At 41.5% G+C, this 27,151-nt stretch overlaps 1 protein-coding gene across 1 annotated transcript in view; it reads right to left on the bottom strand.

Annotated features, from left to right (window-relative positions):
* The window catches only part of LOC144684276 (cysteine-rich hydrophobic domain-containing protein 2), a 75,802-nt gene extending 57,936 nt beyond the window's left edge, over nt 1–17,866 (bottom strand). The window contains exon 1 of the mRNA XM_078547910.1: nt 17,659–17,866. Coding sequence (XP_078404036.1) covers nt 17,659–17,804 — 146 coding nt within the window. The 5' untranslated portion in view covers nt 17,805–17,866. The remainder of the gene's footprint in view (nt 1–17,658) is intronic.
* Nucleotides 17,867–27,151: the final 9,285 nt, after the last annotated feature.

The raw sequence follows: 27,151 nt of genomic DNA on the forward strand, positions 1-27,151 counted from the left end.
GCCTGGGTTTGAACCTGATCATTTTCCATTAATGTAATTTTAAAAATTCTTGTCAATTGCACACTGGTTTAAAGTGCATAGAGCCATCTTCTAATGGGTCAGTCACCTGCATGTACAGCTTTTTAATTCAGCAGTTCACTGTCACATTTTATATCTTTAATGCAAAGCAATTATAATCATGTCTATCTAATGTATTAATAAGGCAGAGTAACCATGCAAGGCACGATCAATTTATTATGAGACTTCTGGATAATTGCTTGAGCCAGAGAGTGCCACCACAGCTAATGTAGACCATGTACTATGTAAGATTTACAGGTCAAAAAATGGTTACTGCTTGTTTAAATTGTAATTAGTCAAGCTATTTTTAAGTTCTATTCCTTTATATCAAATGTGCTGTATCGTATTTTCTTTATTGCAAGTTAAAGGTACTGAGCAAATAAATGCAATTGTGTGATTATTTCTGCCTGCTCCACTCACTTGTCAGTTTTACAATGTCTTGCTTTTTTTGTAAAAGGTAGAAAAGCCATGACTTTTCCTTATTTAAGAACTATTTAAAGAAATATTTTGAACATCTGTTCATACCATTCGCTTGAAAAAGAGAGAACCCGGTTCCACATTACTTGTATTTGTTAACATCTACTCAAATGTTACTCATGTATTCTAATCCACATCAGTTAAGTGGGCTTCATTGGACAACTTCAGTACTCAATTAAGAACTTTCACTTTTCTTAATGTGTACTCTGAATACGGATTCAAATTTACTATTTAATTTTAAAAGTTTTAATTAAACTGGTTTGCTTTCAAATGCAAATGTTATACCATCAGAAAAACTGGTTGCAGATAAGTTTCTTGAGCAAGTTTGATTACTTTAATCAGAGCCTAGAGGATTGCCTAACAACTCTTACACTTGCAGCACTCTAAAGCTTCCTCTTTTACAAAGGAAACCCAGCATGTTAGGCGGATTACTAAAAATTACAAATTAACTTCATTCCTTTTTGAAAAAAAGTGAGCTTGCTGGGTTTAAAAATGCCTTGTGCATGAGCTATAGGTTTTATTCTCAATTCTCAGCACAATATAATTTCTCCCTTTTCCCATATATGTACAAATAATAGTGCTGACAGCAGACAACCAGCCCATAAAGCAAGCGTACTATTTCAAGCATACTGTCTTTTGTATGACTACTTCCAGCACTCCAGTTGAGAGGATGAACTGGTAATCAGACTTTTTCACAACTCTCACCAGCACTATTCCTTTGACAAACATGACTTTACAACCTATAAAACTTGTTATATGTTTGATGAGAAGCACCACTTCTCACAGATGAATGAACAAGGTATTTGGTAGTTTCAAACTCTGCCCAATTTCAAAAGGAACAATATGTGATCAGAGGGAATACAAATTAAATTAGATTAAATGCTAACACAGCACTTTTTAGTTACTGTATTAAAAGGCCAAGTGTTCATTGTCAAAAAAAATACATTTTACCACACCACATGGCACAAGTCATCTTCCGACATCTAAAGGGGATATTGGAACAGAGACTTGAGCATTCATATACACAAATCTTTGAAGGCAGCAGGACAAACTGATTTGGCTGTCATTATCTCACTGCTGTCTGTGAGGGTTTGCTGCATGCAGAATGGATGCTGCTTTTCCCTCCATTATGACATATGAACAAGGAGCAGGAGTAGGCCACTCAGCCTCTCGAGCTTGCTCCGCCATTCAATAAGATCATGGCTAATCTGATAGTAACCTGAAATCTGTATCCCACCTACCCCCGATAACCTATCACCCCCTTGCTTACCAAGAATCTATCCATCTCTGCCTTAAAAATATTCAAAGACTCTGCTTCCACCGCCTTTTCAGGAAGAGAGCTCCAAAGACTCACGACCCTCAGTGAAAAAAATTTGCCTCATCTCTGTTTTAAATGGGCGACCCCTTATTTTTAAACAGTGCCCCCTAGTTCTAGATTCTCCCAAAAGACAAAACATCTTCTCCACATCCAACCTGTCAAGGCCCCTCAGGATCTTATATGTTTCAGTCAAGTCGCCTCTTCCAGTGGATACAAGCCTAATCTGTCCAACCTTTCCTCATAAAACAACCCACCCATTCCAGGTATTAGTCTGGTAAACCTTCTCTGAACTGCTTCCAATACATTTACATCCTTCCTTAAATAAGGTGACCAAAACTGTACACAGTACTCCAAATGTGGTCTCACTAGTGCCCTGTACAACTGAAGCAAAACCTCTCTACTTTTGTATTCAATTCCCCTCGCAATAAATGATAACATTTTATTAGCTTTTCTAATTACTTGCTGTACCTGCATACTAGCCTTTTGTGATTCATGCACTAGGACACCCAGATCCCTCTGCACCTCAGAGCTCAGCAATCTCTCACTATTTAAATAATATGCTCCTCTTTTATCTTCCTGCCAAAATGGACAATTTCACATTTGCCCACATTATACTCCATTTGCCAGACCTTTTCCCACTCACTTAACCTATCTATCTACACTTCAAAAGTATTTCATTGGCTGTAAAGTGCTTTGGGTCATAAAGGGCACTATTTAAATGGAAGTTCTTTAAAAAACACAGATCACAGGCTTAAAGGCATAGAGTATAAAAGTAAGGAAGTCTTACTGAACCTTTCTAATTCACTCCTTAGCTGGATTATTGTGTATATTCTGGGCTTCGCACCTTAGAAAATATGTCAGGCCTTGGAGAGGGTGTAGACATTTACTAGAATGGTACCAAGGGTTTCAAATACAAGGGTTGTCTGTTCTCTCAGGTCTTACAGGCAACCAAACAAGACTTGAAACATTTATTTCAAGTTAAGTTTAGTACAACTGTGTGATTGGATTTAAAGTGACATCCACCAAGTAAAACCAGATTGTAAACAAAACTGTTTGGGTCACTAGAAGAAGTGCTTTTCTGCAAATTACATACTGATAATACAATCCTCATCTCGCCTTTTATGTCCATTATTCAGCCATGACCTGCTGCTATATGAGAACAAATAATATTCCATGAAGAATTTTAAATGTCCCAGGTCATGCGTCTCCCAATAGCTTTCAATAGCATTCTAAGCAAAATACTTACCCAGCTTTCTTTTTGGATCAGTTAATCAATTCAACATCAGCTGCTTTTCTTGGAATTTCTTCCATACATCCATGAGCTGGGGCAGGGGGTGTGAGTGAGGGCAGAATTCTAATCTCTAATTTCAGTTGAAGTTTGTCACTTTTAACTTTGTGCCAATTACTTTTTTGCTTGATTCAAGTCTAAGTCACCCAGTCCTCTTAGCACTTTTAAAGCCCTAAATCACATCTTCTCTCAATCTTCTTTTCTTTCAATTAAATATTTAGTTCCTGAGTGCTTATTGGTTAAAGGCCCAAGGCTCAGAATCATCCTGGCCATTCTTCTCTTAGTGTTTTCCAACATATCTATGTACAGTTGAAGATAGGGCATCCAAAATTGCACACCCTGTGTGATCTCAAAAGTGGAAACAAAAAGTTCAAACAATTTCTTTAAAATATTTAAATACCCTTGAAAATTAGCATTCATTAGTAATTGATTAGCCAGCTTAACACTTGTGTCAGATTTTTGCTGATTGGGGAATTGTGGTTTTTACACAATATTGTCTTTTAGGGGATTAAAAGAGTGGGAGAGCTCATGACACAGTAAATCTATACTGTGTGAAAGGATGGTCAATGGGCCTCTTCTTGTTCCATACTTTTAAATTCTTGCAAGGTCAGCGTCATTATCCATTACAACAATCATATTTGTTCACCAGGGTAAGGATTAATTTTGCAGTGGATAAAAATCATTGTACCTGTACTCGTCAGTAACATAGTTGGGCACCCATGAGGCACTGAGAGGTATCAGTAGCAGGAGAATCTGAAATCTCATGGTCTTGCATATCCCCCACTCTACCATTAACATCAAGTCAAGGAATCAACCTGGTTCAATGAAGAGTGCAGGACGGCATGCCAGAGGCACCACCAGGAATACCCAAAAATGATATAGCAAACTGGTGAAGCTACAATACAGGACTACATGCATGCTAAACAGCAGAAGCAGCATGCGATAGACAGAGCTAAGCGATCCCACAACCAACAGGTCAAATCAAAGCTTTGCAGTCCTGCAACGTCCAGTCGCAAATGGTGGTGGACAATTAAATAACTAACTAGAGCACAAGGCTTTGCAAACATCCCCATCCTCAATGACGAAGAGCTCAGAACATTAATACAAAAGACAAAGCTGAAACATTGGCAGCCAGTTTCAGCCAGAAGTGCTTAGTGGATGATCCATATTGGCCTCTTTCTTAGGTCCCCAGTTTTACAGATGCCAGTCTTCAGCCAAATCAATTCACTTCATGTGATATCAAAAAAAAGCTGAAGGCACTGAATACAGCAAAGGCTATGGGCCCTGACAACATCCTGGGAGTAGTACTGAAGACCTGTGCTCCAGAACTAGCTGTACCCCTAGCCAAGCTGTTCCAGTACAGCTACAACATTGGCACCTGCGCAGCAATGTGGAAAATTGCCCAGGTTATGTCTTGACCACAAAAACAGGATAAATCCAATTCGGCCAATTACCACCCCATCAGTCTACTCTTGATCATCAGTAAAGTGATGGAAGGGGTCATCAACAGTGCTATCAAACTGCACTTACACAGCAATAACCTGCTCACCGATGTTCAGTTTGGGTTCTGCCAGGACCACTCAGCTCCTGATCTCATTACAGCCTTGGTCCAAACTTGGAAAGAAGAGCTCAATTCACGAGGTAAGATGACAGTGACTTCCTTGGACATCAAGGCAGCTTTTGTGTAGCAGCAAGGAACCCTTAGGGGAATCAGGGGGAAAAACCCACCACTGCTTGATGACATACCTAGCACAAAGGAAGATTGTTGTGGTTGTTGGAAGTCAATCATCTCAGTTCCAAGAAATCACTGCAGGAGTGTCCTAGGCCTAACCATCTTCAGATGCTGCTGACCTTCCCACCATTACAAGGTCAGAAATGGGGATGGTCGCTGATGACTGCACAGCGTTCAATGCCACTCAACGACTCCTCAGACACTGAAGCAGCTTGTGCCCATATACAGCAAGGCCTGGACAACATTCAGGCTTGAGCTGACAAGCAGCAAGTAACATTCGTACCAGGCAATGATCATCTCCAACAAGAGAGAATATAACCATCTGTCTTTGACATTCAATGGCATTGTCATCACTGAATCCCTCACAAACAACATTCTAGGAGTTACCACTGACCAGAAACTGAACTGGACAGCCATGTAAATACTGTGGCTACAAGAGCAGGTCAGAGGCTGGGAATTCCACAGCAGGTAACTCACTTCCTGATACCCTAAAACCTGTCCACCATCTATGAGGCACAAGTCAGGAGTGTGCTGGAATACTCTCCACTTGCCTGGATGAGTGCAGCTCCAACAGTACACAAGCAGCTCCACACCACCCAGGACAAAGCAGCTGGCTTGATTGGCATCCCATCCACCACCTTAAACATTCACTTCCTCTACCACCACATACAGTGGCAGTTGTGCATGCCATCTACAAGATGTACTGAACCAACTCAACAAGCATCCTTTGACAGCATCTTCCAAACCCACAGCCTCTATTACCTAGAAGTTAGAGTGCAGCAGATGCATGGGAACACCACCACCTGCAAGTTCCCCTCTGAGCAACACACCATTATGACTTGGAACTGTATCACATTCCTTTACTGTCACTAAGTCAAAATCCTGGAACTCTCACCTACCAGCACTGTGGGTGTCCTTACACCGGTTGGACTGCAGCAGTTCAAAAAGGCTGCTCATCATCACCTTCTCATGAGAAATATGGGATGGGCAATAAATGCTGGCCTTGCCAGTGGCACACTCATCCCATGAAAAGAATAATAAATGGGTCATTCTTTTTCAGAATATTGCTATGTAACAATGTAATTTCGCAGTTACCATCTGTAAATGATCACCCAATAAATTAAATCATGATTCCATTGATTAGGTCATATGCTTTAGTATTAATATCAAGTTCAACAGTACAAAGCAAATCATTACCAGCAAACACACAATAGAAATTGCTTTCACAGACTCTACAGCATACAAAGCAGTATCTTGAGGATCAAGATGACAAGTGCAACCATGATAGTGATTCTGTGTACTTTATTTTTAGAATTACTCCTGGCACAAATGAAAGTTGCATGCATTTGTGATTTCACATTCAAAATAAATATTATTGACTGGTGCCAAATACTATTGTTTGCAATTCAATTAAACAAACAAGTTTGTTAAATAAATAATGTGCTTAGGGAAAAAGCAAGAAGTGTTGCTTGCTTCAAGGGCTTGAATATTCGCTTATAACATACTTCAAAATACTTTCCAAAATGATCCAGTGGGGCATAATGAAGCCACTTTATAACATAAAAGTGTTTGATGTGTTTGCAATATTAAGAAATAAGATTCAAAACAACCCAATAATGGTCAGATTTTATATGTGTTAAAATGTAGAGGACTGCTGTATGAATAGTCCTTACCATTTTGGCAGTGCTAGTTCATGATAGTGGCTTTCTGCCAGCAGTTATTACTGCTTTCTGGTTGATGACAATCAGGTGAGACAGTTAAGTTCCAGAAATGTTTAAAGACGAAAACTGTGCTTCTAGTGTTTTCAACAAAAATGCCAGGAATCAACCACAATTTGGAACACTTCAGTAAAGCACGTGTTTACAATCAATCGGCTTGACAGTAAGAAGAAAGTAAAATATCTATTCAATCGTTTTCATAATTCTTCTATAATAGGCAACAATTTTCCAGTTAAAGCACCGTAGATTAAGCTCTATTAATCTTGCAGTGATTTCACAAATTTAACTTTTCAATCAAGATCATGTACTGAACCACATGAAGCATCTGGGTCAATGGCCCCTGGGGCTAGAAAATGCCATCTAACATACATGAGGTCAGACTTTACGTCACAACATGTGAAAATAGATGTGTAAAAATGAGCACACAAAATAATTTCATTTCAAGGTTCAGGTGATAAAATGTTCAAGTTTTCCTCCTGTGACTGTTGCTCCCGTCCACCATCTAATATATATTCACTGTTATTTTCCAATATCCAACTGTAGTTTCTCACTTGATAAACTTGCATGGATTGCATAAAATAATTAAACATACACATACTGACAAGGAGCTCAACATTCGCTGGATCATAACATTCAGTTACCACTAGAGGAGCAGGGCACACACATGATAAAACAACCTACACACAAAATAGCAATCATCAGGCAGTGACCTTATCTTGGGTTTAACAGATAGACAGGAAGCCAGATTGGTTAGCAGCCCTTTACACAATCACCAAACATCTCAGTGTTTTACAGCCAATTAAGTACTTTTGAAGGGTAGTCACTGTTGTAATGTAGTAAACAGAAAGAATGAATCTCAACTCACATTTCTGCGGCATCTTTCATGTCTTCCAGGCATCCCAAAGTGTTCCTACAGACAATGAATTACTCTTAAAGCATAAGTCACTCTGCCATGTAGACAAACGTAGCAGCCAATTTGCAGACAGCCGGATGATCACAAACAGCAAAAGAGGTAAGCGACCAGCTAATGTGTTTTGGTTGACAGATAAATGTCGTTCAAGACATCAGGGGAACTTCCCTGTTGTTCTCTGAATAGTGCTTGGAATCTTTTATGTCCACCTAAGCAGGCAGACAGGACCATGATTTAACGGCTTACTCAAAAGATGACATCTCTGACAATGCAGCACACTCTTAATGCTGCACTGAAGTTCCAGGCTAGAGTATGTGCTTGATGTTAGTCCTACTGGATGACACCAAAGAAAAACAAAAGCTTAACCACCTGATGACTGGGAAAATAATAGCCAAACAACACAGTCACAACTGTGGCTAATTAGATAGGCCAACACCAAAGAACTGGACTAACAATGCTAAATCAAGAATGAGACAATGAACTGAGAATTGTGCAGAAACTGCACATTTAAGGTTGTTGCCCAATTTAGCTAAAATATCTGACTAATAAAATGGTAAACAGTTGCAGAAGATTTATTACTGTATAAGGGGAGGTGGTGGCATAATGGTAATGTGACTGAACTAGTAATCCATAGACCCAAGTCAACCCCCTGAGAACAGATGTTCAAATCTCACCAAGGTAATGGAACTTAAATTCAATTAAAAATAATCTGGAATTGAAAGCCAGTCTCAGTAATGGCGAACATGACACTGTCATCGATTGTCGTAAAAATCCATCTGGTTCACTAATTAGGGAATCTGCTGTCCTTACCCGGTCTGGCCTACATGTGACTCCAGACCCACAGCAATGTGGTTGACTCTTAACTGCTCTTTGAAATGGCCTAGCAAGTCACTGAATTCAAAGGCAATACGGGTGGCCTTGCAGCAAACCCTGGCCTTGCCAGCGACACCCACATCCCATGAAAGAATAAAATTAAAATTCAATTATAATTGCCAGCTGTGGCTCAGTTGATAGCATCATGCCTCCGAATCACCACTCCATTAAGGCTTAAATTAAATTAAAAATTAAGGCTGGCGCTCCAGTGCCGTCCTTCAGAAGAGAAATTAAGCCAAGGCCCTGTCTGCCGTCTTAGGTAAACGTTTTGAAGAAGAGTAGGAGAGTTATCCCAGGTGTCCTGGCCAATATTTATCCCTCAATCAACACAGGCTAAAACCGATTAGCTGGTCATTATCACATTGCTGTTTGTGGGGGCTTGCGGTGTGAAAATTAGCTGCCCTGTTTCCTGCATTACAACAGCGACCATATTTCAAAAGTACCTCGTTAGCTGTGAAGTGCATTGAGACATCTGCTGCTCATGAAAAGCACTATATAAATGCAAGTCCTTCTTTAAATATACAGGTACTACATGAAATATACATTAGTTAGCATCCTGTCAGCAGCCTGCAAGGACCTCAATATTCATACTACATCAATATACTAAGCGCTCCTCATACCCATCCATTCTTGAACTAACTTTTCCATTACAATAAAATAGGATTCATAACATGTAAGAATTCTACTTTATCATACTTAACTCAAAAATGTATTTTGAGTTTTATTCTAAAAGCATTTGAAACTGAAGATAATTTTACTATTAAATGGAATTACCACGAGCATACTACAATATCGTTAACAATGTTTTGGATTGACCAAAGCAAAGCTCAGCAGAAATGTTTTAACAGCTGATCCTAAAAAGAAAATGCTGCTACACTCAAAGACTTTTAAGCAAACCCAATAGCCTTAAAGAAGTAAAAGTGCTTTTCATTTTATACTTCAATGCAGGGTAGAGATCAGATACTACAGGTGTCCTATTACAAATAACGTGCATGCAATATAAAGTTCTGTTGGACTTCATAATATTCCAACCTAAGTGGGTGGCCAAGTGTCAAAACAGACATTTAAACATTCCATTCAATATTATAAGACGGATCGAGGCCGTTCAAATTTGACAAGTGATCAATAAAAATAAAGACCGATTCAGACTAGGATTGATGTTCTGTCACCAGCTGATGTTAGATATTTAGTATTTTTATATTTACAAAACATGCTAATGTATCTACATCAAGTTGCTCTACACTTTGAAACCAATACTGTGAGCATGAAAAATGTGAGAATTTATAGAAATATAGATGACTTCCTGCTCTATATGGCCTGCTGATTTCCATGCATCCCTTTAGATGACACTGATACTCACAATAGCAGTGGAGTCCACTTAAAAAATTAGTTTTACAAATTTGCATACCATCCAATTCCTGTAATGTGATGTACAAGATTAACTTTTATTTAAATTGCATTGTTCATCATCAGTACCCTAAAACTGCATCATATTCTGTAACAATGAATCTTACAATGACTTTTTCTTGCAAATTATAAAATCACTATACATCATCAAAAATAATGAGTAGCTACTTTATATGTGGATACATAAACTGTGGATGAGCAGAGATATCCAGGGATTCAAGAAAGAAAATTAATAAAAGCTAGTGGGCAGGTTCAAAATATAATTAAAAAGGCTAATGGAATGTTGACCTTAATCTCTAGAGGGCAGGAATACAACTGGGTGAAAGTTATGTAACAGCTAAACAGAAATTTTGGTTAAACGGCACCTGGAATACTGCATTTAGTTTTGGGGTCCAAAGGGACCTGGGTGCCCTTGTTCATAAGTCACTGAAAGCTAACATGCAGGTTCACCAAGCAATTAAATTAGGAAGGCAGATGGTATGTTGGCCTTTATCATAAGAGGATTTGAATGCAGGAGTAAAGATGTCTTGCTTCAATTGTATAGAACCTTGGTGAGATCGCACGTGGAGTATTGCGTACAGTTTTGGTCTCCTTACCTAAGGAAGGATAATACTTGCCATAGACGGAGTGCAGTGGAGGTTCACCAGACTAATTCCTGGGACAGCAAGATTGTCCTGTAAGAAGAGATGGAGAAAACTGGGCCTGTAGTCTCTGGAGTTTGAAAAGATTTGAAGTGATCGTATTGAAAATTCTTAAAGGGTTGGACAGGGTGGATGTGGAAAGGATTTTTCCCTTGGCTGGAGGACCTAGAACCAGGGAACAGAGTCTCAGATTAAGGAACAAGCCATTTATGGCTGAGATAAGGAGGAATTTCTTCACTCAGAGGGTGGTGAATCCTTGGAATTTTCTACCTGGGAGGGCTGTAAAAGCTCAGAATATGTTCAAGACAGAGATCAATATATTTCTAGATACTAAAGACATCAAGGTGGGGATAGCGCAGGGAGGTAGTGTTGTGATAGATGATCAGTCATGATCTAGCTGAATGGCACAGCAGGCTTGAGGGGCTAATGGCTTACTCCTGTTCCAATGTTCCAATCTGAGGCAATCAAAGGAGATGATAGGGAAATTATTTCCTCTGGTTGGGCAATCCAGGAAGACATAACCTTAAAATTAGAGCTAGGCAGTTCAGGAGTGATGTCAGAATGCATTTCGCTGCATAACGGGTCGTGAAAATCTGAAACACTCTTCCACCCACCCCTTCAAAAAAAAGCAGGAGATGTTAAATCAATAGAAAATTTAAAAACTGAGATTGTCAGATGTTTGATAGGCAAGGGTATTAAGAATTATGAAGATGGACAGATGAGCTATGATCTAACTGAATGATGGATGAGGCTCGTCAAAAGAACCGGCACAGGATCTGGAGTGCACCACTCATATCTTAAAAACATGAATGCACATTGTATAAACAAATTTTACATCTAACATTTGTAATGATCATGTTGCTGATAATTTCATTGATTCTCTTTTTTGGTAATTTTGTTACTGGACTTTATAGACTTATTGAAGCAAAATAGTTGCTGAAATCAAGGGCGTGAAAGAGTTTAAGCTAGCTGAATGTTAATGTCCATTGGCAGCTACTGATACCAATTCATCTGTTGAGCTTGCTAACTTCACCAAACCTACTCTCAATAAGGTTACTGGCATATTGTTTATTAAACAGACACAAAAGTTATTCTAATTTTTTTTTACACAATTCAAACAATGATAATTAAAGATCTAAACTTTATCAAATTTCAATCTCTCAATAATATTCTCTGCTCATCTTTCTATCCACAAAGACAACATCTGAAGTATTTGATACCTCTCGACTGTCTGAGAAATCATATACACACTTTAATCAGTCTTCAATTTCAGGTGCCAAACAATATTGAAACAGTGGGAAGTTAATTTTTGATGACCTCTTGATAGTTGCACTGTGAACTTTATATTGGCCCAATATTGCTTTTATTACATGTTCAAAACTTGAATATGGATTCCCTCTTGAGCTACTACTACATGCAATGGGTGCCAATTTCGAAAAACTCATCAGGTGCGATAACACAATAACTGATTGCATGGTTCCAGGGAACTGAAAATTCGTCGTTTAGTAGTACAGGACAGTATCGCTGAAAAAAAGAGACATGTCTAAGCTTTTTGTCTTGCACTCTTCAAGACACTTGCAAGAATACTAATACAAGGGGGAAAACAACAATTTATACCGTATGTGAACAGAGTGCTGATTGGTTGGCAAGTGGCATTGCCATGGAGAATGCACCATTGATGGTGACCGACAGTTAACTGCATTGTTGAAATTTAAACCGGGCAGTTTGACCCTGATTGGTCAAGGCACTGCCCTGAGGAATGAGTCAGCAAATGGCTGTCACTTATTTTGTTCAGCTGAAACAGGTGCAATATGTACATGTTCTTTCTGTCTGCAAAGAACAGGGCCCTGTGTATTAACATATGTAGCTTCCAGTGCACGCAAATGCGCCACAATGCAAGCCCAACTGATAATCTTAAATTTTTAGCACATATAAGATCATGACTGATCTGATTGTTGCCTCAACACCACTTTCCTGTCTACCCCCGACTTTTGAATCCCTTGCCAATGAAGAATCTATCTAACTCAGCCTTAAAAATATTCAAGGAGCCTGCCTCCACTTTCTCTGGGGAAGAGAGCTCCACAGACCAATGACCCCCAGAGAGAAAAAAATTCTCATCTCAATCTTAAATGGGAGCTCCCTTATTTTTAAACTTACTTTCAACTGTAGGTTTTTTTAGAGCATTTTAAAGGAGGAAAGAGAGGTAAAAGAGGCGGACAAATATGGTGGAATTCCAGAGTTCAAGGCCTCGGCAGCTGAAAGCACAGCCAGAGATGGTGGAGCACAAGAGGCCAGAATTGGAGGAGTGCAGATACCTTGGAGGGTTGGAAAGCTGAAGGATGTTAGAGGTAGAGAGAGATGAGACCATGGGGAGATTTGCAAACAACAATAAAGAGGGAGTCTGAAACACAATAGTGATAGGCATTTCTGAGGCTGCAGGCATGATGCCAGGATGGTACATTACCTCCCCAGGATGTCACAGCTGCAGATTATTCTGGTGGGGTAGGTAGGGGGAACAACCAGACATTATGGCACACATTGGTACCAACAGCACTGGTAGAAAGAACGAGGTCCTGCAGGCAGATTTTAGGGAGCTGGAAAATAGTCTTAGAAGCAGGACAACAAAGGTAACAATTTCTGGATTACACCCAGCGACATATTCTCGCGAGTACAGAAATAGGAGGATAGTGGAGATGAATGCTTGGCTGGAGAGAGGGCTTTAGATTCCTGAGACATTGGGGCCGATTCTGGGAGAGATGATATCTGTACGGGCCAGACAGGCTGCACCTCAACAGGACATGAACCAATTTCTTCATTAAGTGATTTGCTACTGTAGGAGAGGGTTTAAAATAATTTGGCAGGGGGGTGGAAACCAGGCAGTAGATAGGGAGAAACAAGGTACACAAAGATTGGGAGATACAGGTAGCACCAAAGTAAGAAATAGTAAGGCATCACATGGGGTCAGACTAAGAGGGAATACACTTAAGACCTGATTCAGGTTTACAATGCATGTTTGGATGCACAAATCATGGTAAATAAGTTTGGTGAGCCTCAGGCACAAATATTACATGGAAATACGATGTTGCGGTGAAAATGGAGACCTGACTCAAAAAAGGCCAGGGTTGGGTACTAAATATTCCTGGACATAAGGTGTTCAAGAAAGATAGGCAAGAAATGAAAGGAGGAAGGGTGATTGTATTGATTAGGGAGAAGGAGTCCCAGACAGGCCAAGGGCAGAATCTATTTGGTTAAAGTTAAGAAAGAATAGAGTTGCCATTGCAATAATAGGTATATACATCCTAAAAGCCACCAACAAGTGAGAAGGATGTGGAGAAACAAATTTGCAGGGAAATTACAGAGTGGTACAAGGGGCATGGTAGAATAGTGGTTACATTGCTGAACTTCTAATTCAGAGCCCTGAAGACATGAGTTCAAACCCACTGCGGCAGCTAGAGAATTCAAATTCAATTAAATAAATTTGGAATAAAAAGCTAATCTCAATAATAGTGGCCACAAAACTAGTGGATTGTCAATAAATCCCATCCAGTTCACTCATGTCCTCTAGAGAAGAAAATCGGCCATTCCATACCCAGTCTGGCCTATATGTAATTCCAGAAACACAGCAATGTGGTTGACTCTTAACTACCCTCTGAATGACCTCACAAGCCACTCAGTTACATTCAAGGCAATGGCTCGCCATCATCTATTAGGGAAAGACAGTAAATGCTGGCCTTGCCAGTGATGCCCACCTCCCATGTATAAATAAAAGTACAAGGGAGTAGTGACACATGAGGAAAAGAAATCCTGGACAGATCCAAATGAAGAAGTCTGTCACCAAGCAATCTCAGCATCCGAGAAGAATAGAGTCAGGTCCCTGCGGGCATGCTGGAAAGCTAGGGCTGTCACCCACCCCTCCACAGTGAATTCAAAAGAAATAGTTCAAATCAGATCTGCAAATCAAGATTTAGCTTAACATCACATGTCACACAACACCAACCCAAGCTGTGAAATGAACACTCATCCGCCAAAGTGATGGGAGAATCCATCATTAGAGGAGTGATAATGGGGGACCTAATTTAGACTGAAATAACAGTGTAAAGGGCAGAGGGAGAAGGGTTTCTGAAGTGTGTACCAAAGAATTTTCTGGATCAGTACATTTCTAGCCCAATGCGGAAGGAGGCAATGCTGGATCTGGTTTTAACCATCCTGACTTGGAAATATATTGCCGTTCCTTCACTGTCACTGGCTCAAAATCCTGAAAGCCCCTTCCTAACAGTAGTGTGGGTGTACTAACACCACACGGACTGCAGTGGTTCAAGATGGCAGCTCACCATCACCTTCTCAAGGACAATTAGAGATGGGTAATAAGTGTTGGCTTCGCCAGCAATGCGCACATGCAAGAACAATTTTTTTTTAAGTTTAAGTAAATTAATTGAGTTTTCTTGATGAGGGAAATCTGGTTGATATGGTCCACATGGACTTCCAAAAGGCATTTTATAAAGTGCCACATAACATGCTTGCCAATGCAGTCGAAGCCCATAGAATAAGAGGGACAGCAGCAATTTGGTTACGAAGTTGGCTGAGTGACAGAAAACAGTGAGGAGGACAGTTGTTTGTTGGACTCGGGTAAAGTATATAGTGGAATTCCCCGGGGGTCAGCACTAGCACCACTCTTTTTCCTAATGACCTAGACCAGGGCATACAGGGCAAAATTTTAAAACGTGCAGATGACAAAACTTGGAAGTATTGTGAACTGTAAGGAGGATATCTAAGACCTCACCCTGTATATGTTTTATAAACTCTATAGAGATATGCTCATTGCTATCTCTAAAAAATTAAAACTGGACAAAGACCTTAAAATGGTTGAATCTATGGCTGTCTGTGACTCCTGAACAAAAGGAGCTACTTTGGCAGCATCAGAGAAACTTGCACCTCATTATCTCTGAACAGCCACTAATGAAAAATTCCAGAGAGCTATACAAAGGCCATCTGCATTTCATAACCCAGACTGGCCAACTGGAGTCTACTTGTCTGCTAGGACAAAGGGCCCCACAACCTTCCTTTCAATTCTTAATGGTTGAGACACTCAACAATTTCGGGACCCAGACAAGGGATACACGCCCTTTGTCAAAGACACTGAAAGAGGTGGGAGTCATGTGACATGGAGCTTTAATTTGCGGAACCAGCAATATTGCCTTGTAGAACCGCAAAGTCAGTCTGCTGTTTACCATCCTACAAGCAGCCTCACAGAAGAGCTCTGCCCAGGTTGAACCCCTGGTCCCATTTCCACTGATTCTGCTGGAACTTCTGTACCATCGCCTACAAGACTGATTCATCTCCATATGCCTATCTCACCATGTGAAGTCAACTCCACTGGAAAAGTGAATTGTACAACATCGGTTTTCAGTCTGCTGACCTCCATGAAGGAATACCTCATTGGACTTTGATTCTGGACTATGGACCCATATGAAACAATTTTTCTTTTCTCTATCCCTCTTTTACAGTATGAATGCGAAGGAGGCAACATTGCGACCCTCCTCCCATGTTTGTGTGTGCAAATAAACTAACCCTTTGAGTTCATTCTAACTCAAGTTTGACATGGGCTTATTAACAGAAAATTCGATCACACCAAAACTGAGGGGTTGGGAAATACAGCAGTGTTTATAAAAGGGGAAGGAAATCAAAATATCTGTTTACAGATGGGTGAAGAGGAGAAATTAACCCCCCACCTCCCGCCCCACAAGGATGTGGACAGGCCTGGTCGAATGGGTGGACATGTCAGAGATGACTTTTAAGGCAGAACAGTGTGAAGTGATACATTTTAGTAGAAGGAACAAGGACAGGCAATATGAACTAAAGGGTACAATTCTAAAGGGATGCAGGACAGAGACCTAAGAGCATAAGTGCACAAATCATTGAAGGTGGTAGGTTGAGGAAATGGTTAAAAAGGCATTCAAGATTGTAGGCTTTATAAATAGAGGCAAGCATATAAAAACAAGGTGGTTATGATGAATCTTTATGAAACAATGTTTCAGCCTCAACTAGAGTACTGTATCCAATACAGGGCAATGCACTTTAGGAAGGACATGATGGCTTTAAAAAGGGCCTGGGAAAGATTTGAGAATGGTTCCAGAAAGAAGGGGTTTCAATTATGTGGGTAGATCAGAGAAGCTGGGGCTATTCTCCTTAGAAGAGAAGATTGAAAGGAGATTTGTTAGGCGTGTTCAAAATCATGAGCAGGATCTGGCAGAATAGAGAAAAATTATTCCATGAGCAGAAAGGTTGAGAATCACAAGACAGAGATTTAATGTGAATGGTATAAGAAGCAAAAGCGACATGAGGAAAAACATTTTTTATTCAGCATTGGTTAGGATCCAGAATGTAATGTCTGAGAGAGCGTTGGAGGCAGATTCAGTCACGGCCTTCAAAAAGAGTTCGATAAACACCTGAAGTAAACAAATCTGCCAGGCTACGTAGAAAGGGTGGCCGAGTGGGACGACTCTTTCTGTGTTGTAACCATTCTAAGATTCTATGTATCATGCAGCTTCACCCAAGCAGATGCCGTGAATGAAACTAAAAAAATTGCTGACATGCTATTTGACCACAGCATGCATCAAAACTCTGCCCAATCATGTTCTCACTTGACCCTATAAGAAATGTAAAATTCATTAACAAATCTATTTGCTGTAGCTTTTTATGCACATTTACCACAGTACTTCAAGATGCAGTAACGCTCAAAGAATGCACATGACAAAACTGGACGAAATCGAAAAGGAAATACACAAAGAGCAGAACATCACAATCCACTCAAATCTAATAAAGAACCTGCATCTTTGCTTAGCTGTCTCGCACTGCTACAATAAGTAGGAGAATTACACTGAGCATCAGGTTCCAGGTTGCTACCTCCTCTCTCCCTTGTGAATAATGATGCTAACCTACTCTTCCCATCACTGGCAGAGCTGGGAAAACGCTCCTCTCCTGGGAGTTACTTCTGGTGTAGTCAGACTGCTGACTGCGTTTACCATCAGCATCAACTTTTCCTGCCGAGGGACGGGAGGGCATGCCGGTCATGCCGCCCTGGTGTTGAGCGGGCAGTCCCTGTCACCGCCTGGGCTGTGTGTCAACGCGCTGTCATCCACAGGAGCTGAAACCCAGCCCGGCAGCTCGGGCCACGGTTCCCGGTTACCCTCCGGTTACTCCCCCCTCCCTCCCTCCCTGCTTTTTCGGTCGTTCTTACACAGTGACGTGTCCTGATCCCCGCACCACCACCGGGTCCGGCGCGTATTTCAGCAGCTGCTCCTCCAGCGCTCGCTCCTCGTCCTCCTCTTCTTCATAGATCGCATCGAAATCCGCCATCATCATCCCTGAGGCCGCCAGCTCCATAGAGACACCGCGAGCTGCCCGGCGACCGCAGCCAAACCTCGCGAGAGCGGCGGCCCACCACCGCGCCCCCGGGTCAAAGGGCGCGGGGGAAGGAAATGACGTACATGCCACAGGTCAATCACCTCAGGAGTGCCTCAGCAACTGAGGTTTGTTGTATTTCTGTATCAGACACTCTGGACCAGCATAAATTATTGCCCAGGCAAAATGATTCAGTCAAATTCTCACATTTTAATAGAAATTTTCTTACTTCCATATTTACCTAACAACCATCTACCACCATTTATAACTACATTTTTCAATTTTTCTTTTTCACTAACATTTGGAATTTTGACATGAATTTATCCATCACATTGCATCTTCGTTTTTTATTCATTCATGTGATATGAGTGTCGCCAAAGCAGGAAACTATTGGCCAGTTAGCCTAACATCTGTCACAGGGAAAATGTTAGACACTAATATTAAAGATGTTATAGCAGAGCACGTAGAAAAATTCAAGGTAATCAGGCAGAGTCAACATGGTTTTGTAAAAGGGAAATCATGTTTAACCAATTTATTGAAGTTCTTTGAAGGAGTCACATGTGCTGTGGATAAAGGGGATGTACTGTACTTAGATTTCCAGAAGGCATTTGTTAAAGTGCCACATCAAAGGTTATTGCAGAAAATAAAAGTTCATGGTGTAGGGGGTAACATATTGGCATGAATTGAAAATTGACTAGCTAACAGGAAGTGGAGAGTTGGCATAAATTTCCTTGTTGGCAGGATCCACGGGGATCAGTGCTGGGGCCTCAGGTTTTTACAATTTATATAATTGACTTGGATGAAGGGACTGAAGGAATGGTTGCTAAATGTGCTGATGACACAAAGATAGGTAGGAAAGTAAATTGTAAAGAGGATGTAAGGAGGCTATAGGCTATAAAGTGACGTAGATGGGTTAAGTGAGCGGGCAAAGATCTGGCAAGTGGAGTATAATGTGGGCAAATGTGAAATCATTCATTTTGGCAGGAAGAATAAAAAATTAACTTATTATCTAAATGGTGAGAGATTGCAGAGCTCTGAGATTCAGAATGCATGAATCACAAAAGATTAGTATGCAGGTACAGAAGGTGATTAGGAAAGCTGATAGAATGTTATCATTTATTGTGAGGGGAATTGAATACAAAAGTAAGGATCAGGTGTACAGGTGGTGAGACCACATCTGGAGTACTATGTACAGTACTGGTCTCCTTATTTAAAGAAAGATGTAAATGCATTAGAAGCAGTTCAGAGAAGGTTTACTAGACCAATACCAGGAATGGGCAGGTTGTCGTATGAGGAAAGGCTGGTCAGGCTAGGCTTGTATCCACTGGAATTTAGAAGAGTAAGAGGCGACTTGATTGAAACCTTTAAGATCCTGAGGGGTCTTGACAGGTTGGATGTGGAGAGGATGTTTCCTCTTGTGGGAGAATCTAGAGCTGGGGGTCACTGTTTAAAAATAAGGGGTCGCTCATTTAAAACAGAGAATCTTTTTCTCTCAGAGGGTTGTGAGTCTTTAGAGCTCTCTTCCTCAAAAGGCGGTGGAAGCAGAGTCTTTGAATATTTTTAAGGCAGAGCTAGATAGATTATTGATTAACAAGGGGGTGAAAGGTTATCAGGGTAGGCAGGAATGTGGGGTTGAGATTACATTCAGATCAGCCATGATCTTATTGAATTGCAGAGCAGAGGGGCTGAGTAGCCTACTCCTGCTCCTAATTCATATATTTGTATTTTCTTGTGGAGTCTTCCAGGACCAATGATGACATTTCTTCAGCAACATGTGCAAGGGGGACAATACAGTCAATAAGTTTGGTAAAAATCGCCCATAGTAGTTTACCATCCCTAAAAATGATTTGAGTTTGGTGATATTTGTGGGGGAGGCATTTCCTTTATTACCTTAGCCTCTTCTTCCACAGGGTGTAATCCTTGTGCGTCTACTCAGTGCCCCAGATAGGTAACCTCGGTAGCTTAGAAAGTGCAGAAATCTTTTTAATGCCTCCTCTAAATTTGCTAAATGCTCGGCCTCTGTCGATCTAGTCATGAGGACATCATCAAGATATACTGCAACCCATGGTGATCCCTGGAGCAAACTCTCCATCATCCTTTGAAATATTGCACATGCCGAGGACACACCAAAAGGTAGGTGTGTGTACTGGAATAGGCCTAGGCCTTTGTGTGGGTTTATTGTGACATATCTACGGGATGTGTTATCCAACTTGAGCTGCTGGTACGTGTGGCTCATATCAAACTTAGTGTAGGATTGACCTCCTGCCAGCTTTGCATACAAGTCTTCAATTCTTGGAATTGGATATTTATCCAACTTGGCGGCCTGGTTGACTATTAGCTTATAATCGCCACAAATATGGACAGTCTTATCCGGTTTCAGTACGAGGTCAATAGGTGCTGCCCATTCCGAAAATTGAACCAGCTGCATGATGCCTAGTTTCTCCAACCTGTTTAACTCAGCGTCCACTTTTTCTCTTAAGGCTTACGATACCGGTCTTGCCTTAAAAAATCAGGGAGTTGCCTCTGGATCAACATAAATCTTGGCTTGCAAGCCTTTGATTTTTCCTAATTCGTTGTGAGAGGCGCTATTGTTTTTTCTAACAATTCTAACAGTCCTCCTGCCTGCACATGAAAAATTTCAGACCAATTTAACTTGATTTCTTTTAGCCAATCACAACCCAGAAGGCTTAGTCCTTCCCCAGTCACTATTATTACTGAGAGCTGGGCTGACTGCTGCCCATAGCTCACAGGTACCATGGCGGTGCCTTTTACTTTATTGGCTTCTCCTGTGTAAGTCTTCAACTAGGCAGAAGCTCTCTCCAGACTTAAGGGTTGGGTACCTTCTCTCAGGTACTGAAAGGTGTGCTCACCCATCACTGTGGCTGATGCCCCTGTATCCACCTCCATAACTAGAGGCTTTCTCTTTACATGGAGTGTGACAGTAATAGGGTTTACTTTGACTGCTTTAAAGTTAAAAAGATTGTGAATGCCAGAATTAGTTATTTCAGGCTCTTTCACGTTATGTACTTCTAACATCTTCGCTGGCTGGTTACTTGGCAGTCTGGACTTAGCTCTGCATTGCTTTATCAAATGTCCTCTTTTGCAACAATAATAGCACTTAAACCTGCATGTTTCAGGAGTGTGGTTATCCCCACGTCGGTAACACTTCAACTTCAGGATTGCTGTCTGATTGGCTCCGGTATTGTTTTTTTGATGCCTGGGTGATTGGAAATGATTGCCGCTTCACAGCTGCTTCTGCGGTGTTGGCACCACGCCCGGTTGCAGGTTCCTGCCCTGACTGGTAAACATTGCCATTTTGCAAGCTCTGTGGCTCCTGCAAATCTTTTTCAGCGCTGGCCATGGAAAGTGCTATCTCTATTGCCCGTTTAAAATTTATATCGACTTCTGCCAGTAATCGATGTTGAGTGGCGTTGTTGCACATGCCATAAACTAACCGATCTCATAGCATGTCATTCAAGGTCACTGCGAATCACAATGCTCTGACAATTGCTTCAACTTAGCAATATAAGTCGCAATTAATTTGCCTGGGGCCCTCACCCTCGTATTAAATTTGAATCTTTGCATAATGACTGATGGTTTCAGCTAAAAATGGCCCTTCACTAAATCCACGAGTTCACTGAACAATTTGGAGTCGGGCACGCTTAAGGCTGTGAGACTGTGAATAAGGCTCTGGGTTTGACTCCCACAGATGCTCAAGAGAATTACTTTGCACTTTGCCTCCTCCCCTATTTCATTGGCCTGGAAATAAAACCCTCAATGTATTGAATCCAGTCCTCCATGGAGCAGTCAAATGGGTTAATCTCCCCAAGAGAGGCATCCTGGTGAGTATATATATTTTTTTCCTTTCTTTCCTTCTTTAAAATGAGATACTCTCAGTTGTTGGGTGAGAGGTAGTGCCAGGAATGTTTATCCCTGTCACCAGATGTAGAGATGTATTACTGAGTGGTTTCTTTAGTTGAACAGGGAACTTTATTTACAGAGCTGCTGGATTAGCTACATGTCTCTATCAAGGCTACAATACATCCCCTAGACGAGGAAAACTCTAGCCCTTATAAGATTCCCCTGCTCAGTTTTGGTTGACTGTTCTGACAATGTGACCCTTAGTAAGGGTGGCCTTAAAGCAACAATCACCATAGGCTTCCAGTGGGGGAATCCTTCATTGACAGGTACTGCGTGCTCAATCAGGGGACCCGGCATTGGATAGGGGGCCCACTGAGAGCCCCCTTGTTCCCCTGTTCTTACTGCCGACTCATTACCCATGGGACCGCCACCCCAAGACACCCCATCCACAATCACTCATTCACTCCTCAAGCCACCAATCTCTTCTGTGCTCACTGCCTAACTCTCTGAAATCCAAAACCTTTCAACTCCTTTGTCCTCTAACCTTTCGCTGCTCCCTAGTACTCAATCCAAGCTTCCACTTTATCACATTCTCCATACCAAACTCTCATTCTTTCCTCCTAGTTAATCCTCTAAGAATTATATTTCCCCCACCATTCAGCACAGAGTCTCCAATCTTTTCCATCTGTCCATTATGCATTAACTCATATGTAGCTTTGGGGTGGGTTGTACCATTTTGTTAATAGAATCTCTCCCCTGGCTTTCAAAAAGAACTGGCACATTAATAGCTTACCTAGAAACCTTTTGACCCAAAATATCTGAGAGCAGAAAATCAGACAAAGGAGCAGCCGTTAAAGGGCTGCAGTTCACCATGAAAGACCAATTTTGCTGGAGAAATGACTTTGTGTTACAGTGGAGATTTGTGGGCAACATTTGTCTCTAATTTTTTAAAATTCTTTCCTGGGATGTGGGCTTCGCTGGCAGACCAGCATTTGTTGCTCATCCCTAATTGCCCTTGAGAAGGTGGTGGTGAGCCGCCTTATTGAACTGCTGCAGTCCCTGTGGTATACCAACACCCACAGTGCTGTTAGGGAGTTCCAGGATTTTGACCCAGCGACAGTGAACTGCGATATAGTTACAAGTCAGGATGGTGAGTGTCTTGAGGGGAACTTGAAGGTGGTGGTGTTCCCATCTATCTGCTGCCTTTGTCCTTCTAGGTGGCAGCGGTCATGAGTTCAGAAGGTGCTGTCGAATGAGCCTTGGTGAGTTGCTGCAGTGGATATTGTATATTGTACACATTGCTGCCACTGTGCAGCGGTGTTGGGGGGAGTGAATGTTGATGGTGGTGAATGGGGCGCTGATCAAGTGTGCTGTTTTGTCCTGGATGGTGTTGAGCTTCTTGAGTGTTGTTGGAGCTTCACTCATCCAGGCAAGTGAACAGTATTCCATCACACTTCTGACTTGTGCCTTGTAGATGATGGACAGGTTTTGGGGAGACAGGAGGTGAGTTACTCACCACAGAATTTCCAGCCTCTGACCTGCTTTTGCAACTACAGTATTTATATGGCTATTACAGTTAGGTTTCTGGTCAATGGTAACCCCCAGGGTATTAATATTGGGGGATTCACTGATGGTAATGCCAATCAATATCAAGGGGAGATGGTCAGATTTTCTCTTGTTGGACATAGTCATTGCCTGGCACTTGTGTGGCACAATTGTTACTTGCCACTTGTCAACTGAAGGCCTTGCTGCATATGGACAGAGTTCTTCAATATCTGAGGAGTCCTGAGTGGCATTGAACACTGTGCAATCATCAGCAAACATCCCCACTTCAGACATTATGAAGGGGAGGTCATTGATGAAGCAACTGAAAATGGTTGGGCCTAGGACACTACCTTCAGGAACTCCTGCATCAATGTCCTGGGGCTGAGATAATTGACCTTCAATGACCACAAACATCTCCTTTGTGCTAGGTGTGGCTCCAACCAGTAAAGTTTTCCATCTAATTCCCATTGATTCAGTTTTGCTAGAGATCCTTGATGCCACACTGAAAAAAATGCTGCCTTTATGTCATTTTATGCCTTTATACTCTTACCTCACCTCTTGAGTTCAGCTCCACTGTTCATGTTTGGAACAAGGCTATAATGAGGTCAGAGCTGTGTGGCCCTGGTGGAACCCAAACTGAGCATCAATGAGCAGGTTATTGCTGCGGAATATTATAATATTGTATTGTAATTGTGATATTACTTTGATAGCACTATTGACGACACCTTCCATCATTTTGCTGATGATTGAGAGCAGACTCATGGGGCGGTAATTGGCCAGGTTGGATTTGTCTAGTTTTTTGTGGACAGGATATTCCTGGGCAATTTTCCACATTGTCAGGTAGATGCCAGTGTTAGCCATACTGGAACAGCTTCGCTAGGGCGCTGCTACTTCTTGAGCACAAGCCTTTGGTACTATCAGTACCCATAGCATTTGAAGCATACAGTGCCTTCAGCAGTTTCTTGATATCAAGTGAAGTGAATCAATTGGGCTGAAGACTGACATCTGTGATGCTGGGGACCTCAGGAAGAGGCCAAGCTGGATCATTCACTTGGCACTTCTGGCTGAAGATGGTGGCAAATGCTTTGTCTTTTTCACTGATGTGCTGGGCTCCCCCATCATAGAGGATGGGGATATTTGTGGAGCCTCCTGCTCCAGTTAGTTGTTTAATTGTCCACCACCATTCACAACTGGATATAGCAGGACTGCAGAGCTTTGATCTGATCTGTTGCTTGTGGGATCACTTAGCTCTGTTTATTGCATGTTGCTTCAATTTTTTGGCATGCAAGCAGCCCTGCGTTAATGCTGAAGAGTTGGAGATCCTGCTGCAGAAGGTGCACCAAAGGATGATGGCCCTATTTGGAGCGGAAAACCACCTCCCAGTGAAAGCATAGGTGCAAACTATATTGCGAGAGGTTACTGACGGAGACCTAGCTCCTAGCTGGAAATAAATATGCATTTTATGGTTTCTGGAACATGATAACTTTGTGTTCTGTTTAACATGTTTTTTGTAAAACTGTGCCAGTATGGTAGCATAGTGGTTATGTTAATGAACTGGTAATCCAGAAGCCTGGATTTATGATATGGAGCCATGAATTCAAATTTTTCAATTCAATTAATGAAATAAATCTGGAATAAAAAGCTGCTATCAGTAATGTGGCTAGGAAACTTCTGGACTGTTGTAAAAAATCATCTGCTTCATTAATCTCCTTTAGGAAAGGAAATGGCTGTCCTTACTCTGGCCTACATGTGACCCCAGACCCACAGCAATGTAATTAATTCTTAACAGTCCTCTGAATTGGTTTAGTCAGCCACTCAGTTGTATCAAACCGCTACGTAAAACTATAATAAGAACAAAATCAGATGGGGCACCAGCCACAATAAAAGTACCCAGTTGATCCTGAAAAATCCTCCTCCTCTGGGGACATGTGCCGAAATTGTCATGTTGCATGACTAGTCCCACAGACTAGTCATGCAACAGTCGGATGTAGTCACAATTGTAGAATTAAATCTTACAGCCAATGACCTTGATTCTTCCATTACCATCACTGGGTATGTTGAGTCACAGCAGCAGGACTAATCCACGACAGGTGGCAACGCAGTTCTATATAGTCAGAATTCTCAACATTGACCTCTGACTCATATGTCTGAGGGACCATGGCAAACATGAGCAAAGAAGCCTCCTGCTGATCATCACTTACTGCTGTCCTTCAGCTGCTGAATCAGTACTCCTCCATGTTGAACACCAGTTGGGAGAAGCACTAAGGGCAATAAGGACATACAATGCACTCTGGTTGGGAGAATTCAATGTGCATCACCAGGAGTTGCTAAGTAGCATCAGTATGTGCTGAGCTGGCCAAATCCTGAAGGATAAAGCTGCCAGACTGAACCTGCGGCAGGTGGTGAGAGAACCAGCAAGAAAGAAAAACCTATTTGACCTAATTCCTCACTGATTTACCAGTGGCAGGTGCATCCATCCATGGCAGTATTGGGAGTAGTGCAACTGCACAGTCCTTGTGGAGACAAAGTCCCATCTTCACAATGGGGCCACGCCTCATCATGGTGCGTGAGACCACCACTGTGCTAACTATAACAGATTCAGAACAGAACTAGCAGTGCAAAACAGATCATTCATGAGGCACTGTGGGCCATAATCAGAAGAAGCAACAGCAGAATTGTATTCCACCACAATCTGTAACTTCATAGCTGAGCAAATCCCTCGCTCTACGATTACTAAAATGGCAACTGCATCAGGGACCTATTGTACCCCATGCTTTTGTTTATTCAAAAAAGGTGTAATGTCTGGACATATTCCTTTTGCTACAGAGGACAGGTCCCTGCACCTGAACATATGTAGTTTCTAGCAAAAGTAAGTGAACCACATTGTGAGCCCAACTGATAATCTTAAATTTGTTGTTAGTGTAATTCGTATCACACTCAGGATTGTTCAGCAAGTGCTGTCAAATTGCAGAATCACATCTAATGTTAGACATTATGTTCTGAGTTTTGCAAGCATGGGCTGGTTGAATACGATCAGTACTCTGCCTATTGTGAACAGCAAAAGGAACAGGCTCATAGACTCAAAGACCTTTACAGCACAGGAGGAGGCCATTCAGGCCATTGTGTCTGTGCCAGTCAACAAAGATCTGACTACGCTAATCCCATTTTCTGGCATTTGGCCCATAGCCCTGGAGGCTATGGCAATGCAAATGAATATCTAAATACTTCTTCAATGTTACGAGAGTTTCTGACTCAACCATCCTTTCAGGCAGTGAGTTTCAGACTCCTACCACCTCTGGGTGAAGAAACCTTCTCCTCAACTCCTCTCTTAGCCTTCTACCTCTTACCTTAAATCTATGCCCCTTGGTTATTGACCCCTCTACTAATGGAAAAAGTGCCTTCCTATCCATCTATCTAGGTTGTTTGATACATCCGTCTGTTGTAGGATGTACGGCCTATATACCTGGCATCACACAAGCACTGAAATTCATACGCTACATTATTTATTTGTGTGGTAGGAAGAACATCTTTTTGGCTTGAAGGCAGCATCCTGTTAGTGGAAAACCCCATTCACGTTTGCACTGTATAATAGCAACGCGAAATGGCTAGCTTTACCTGTTGCTCAAATTTTTGAGATATTTACCCTTTCCAGGTAATTTGAGGTAGATTGGGCACTTTTCAGGTCCAAAAGTGGTGGCCTTAGGCCCATTTGATTAGCCTTTTTGATTACTTTTGGACATGTGCACAAGCCTTTAATGATTTATATAAATGGGCACCTAATCCCTTTGTTTCTTTAGAGTTCATACTCCTTCTCCATTAAGAAAATACCCTGATTTGTCTTTCTTAGATCCAAAATAAATGATTTCAAAATTCTTCTTCAGTTTTCTGCCCAAATGCAGGTTCAACCCACAGCAACACAACCC

This window comes from Cetorhinus maximus, chromosome 1, assembly GCF_964194155.1.
Source record: "Cetorhinus maximus chromosome 1, sCetMax3.hap1.1, whole genome shotgun sequence".
In the NCBI taxonomy this organism is placed as follows: domain Eukaryota; kingdom Metazoa; phylum Chordata; class Chondrichthyes; order Lamniformes; family Cetorhinidae; genus Cetorhinus; species Cetorhinus maximus.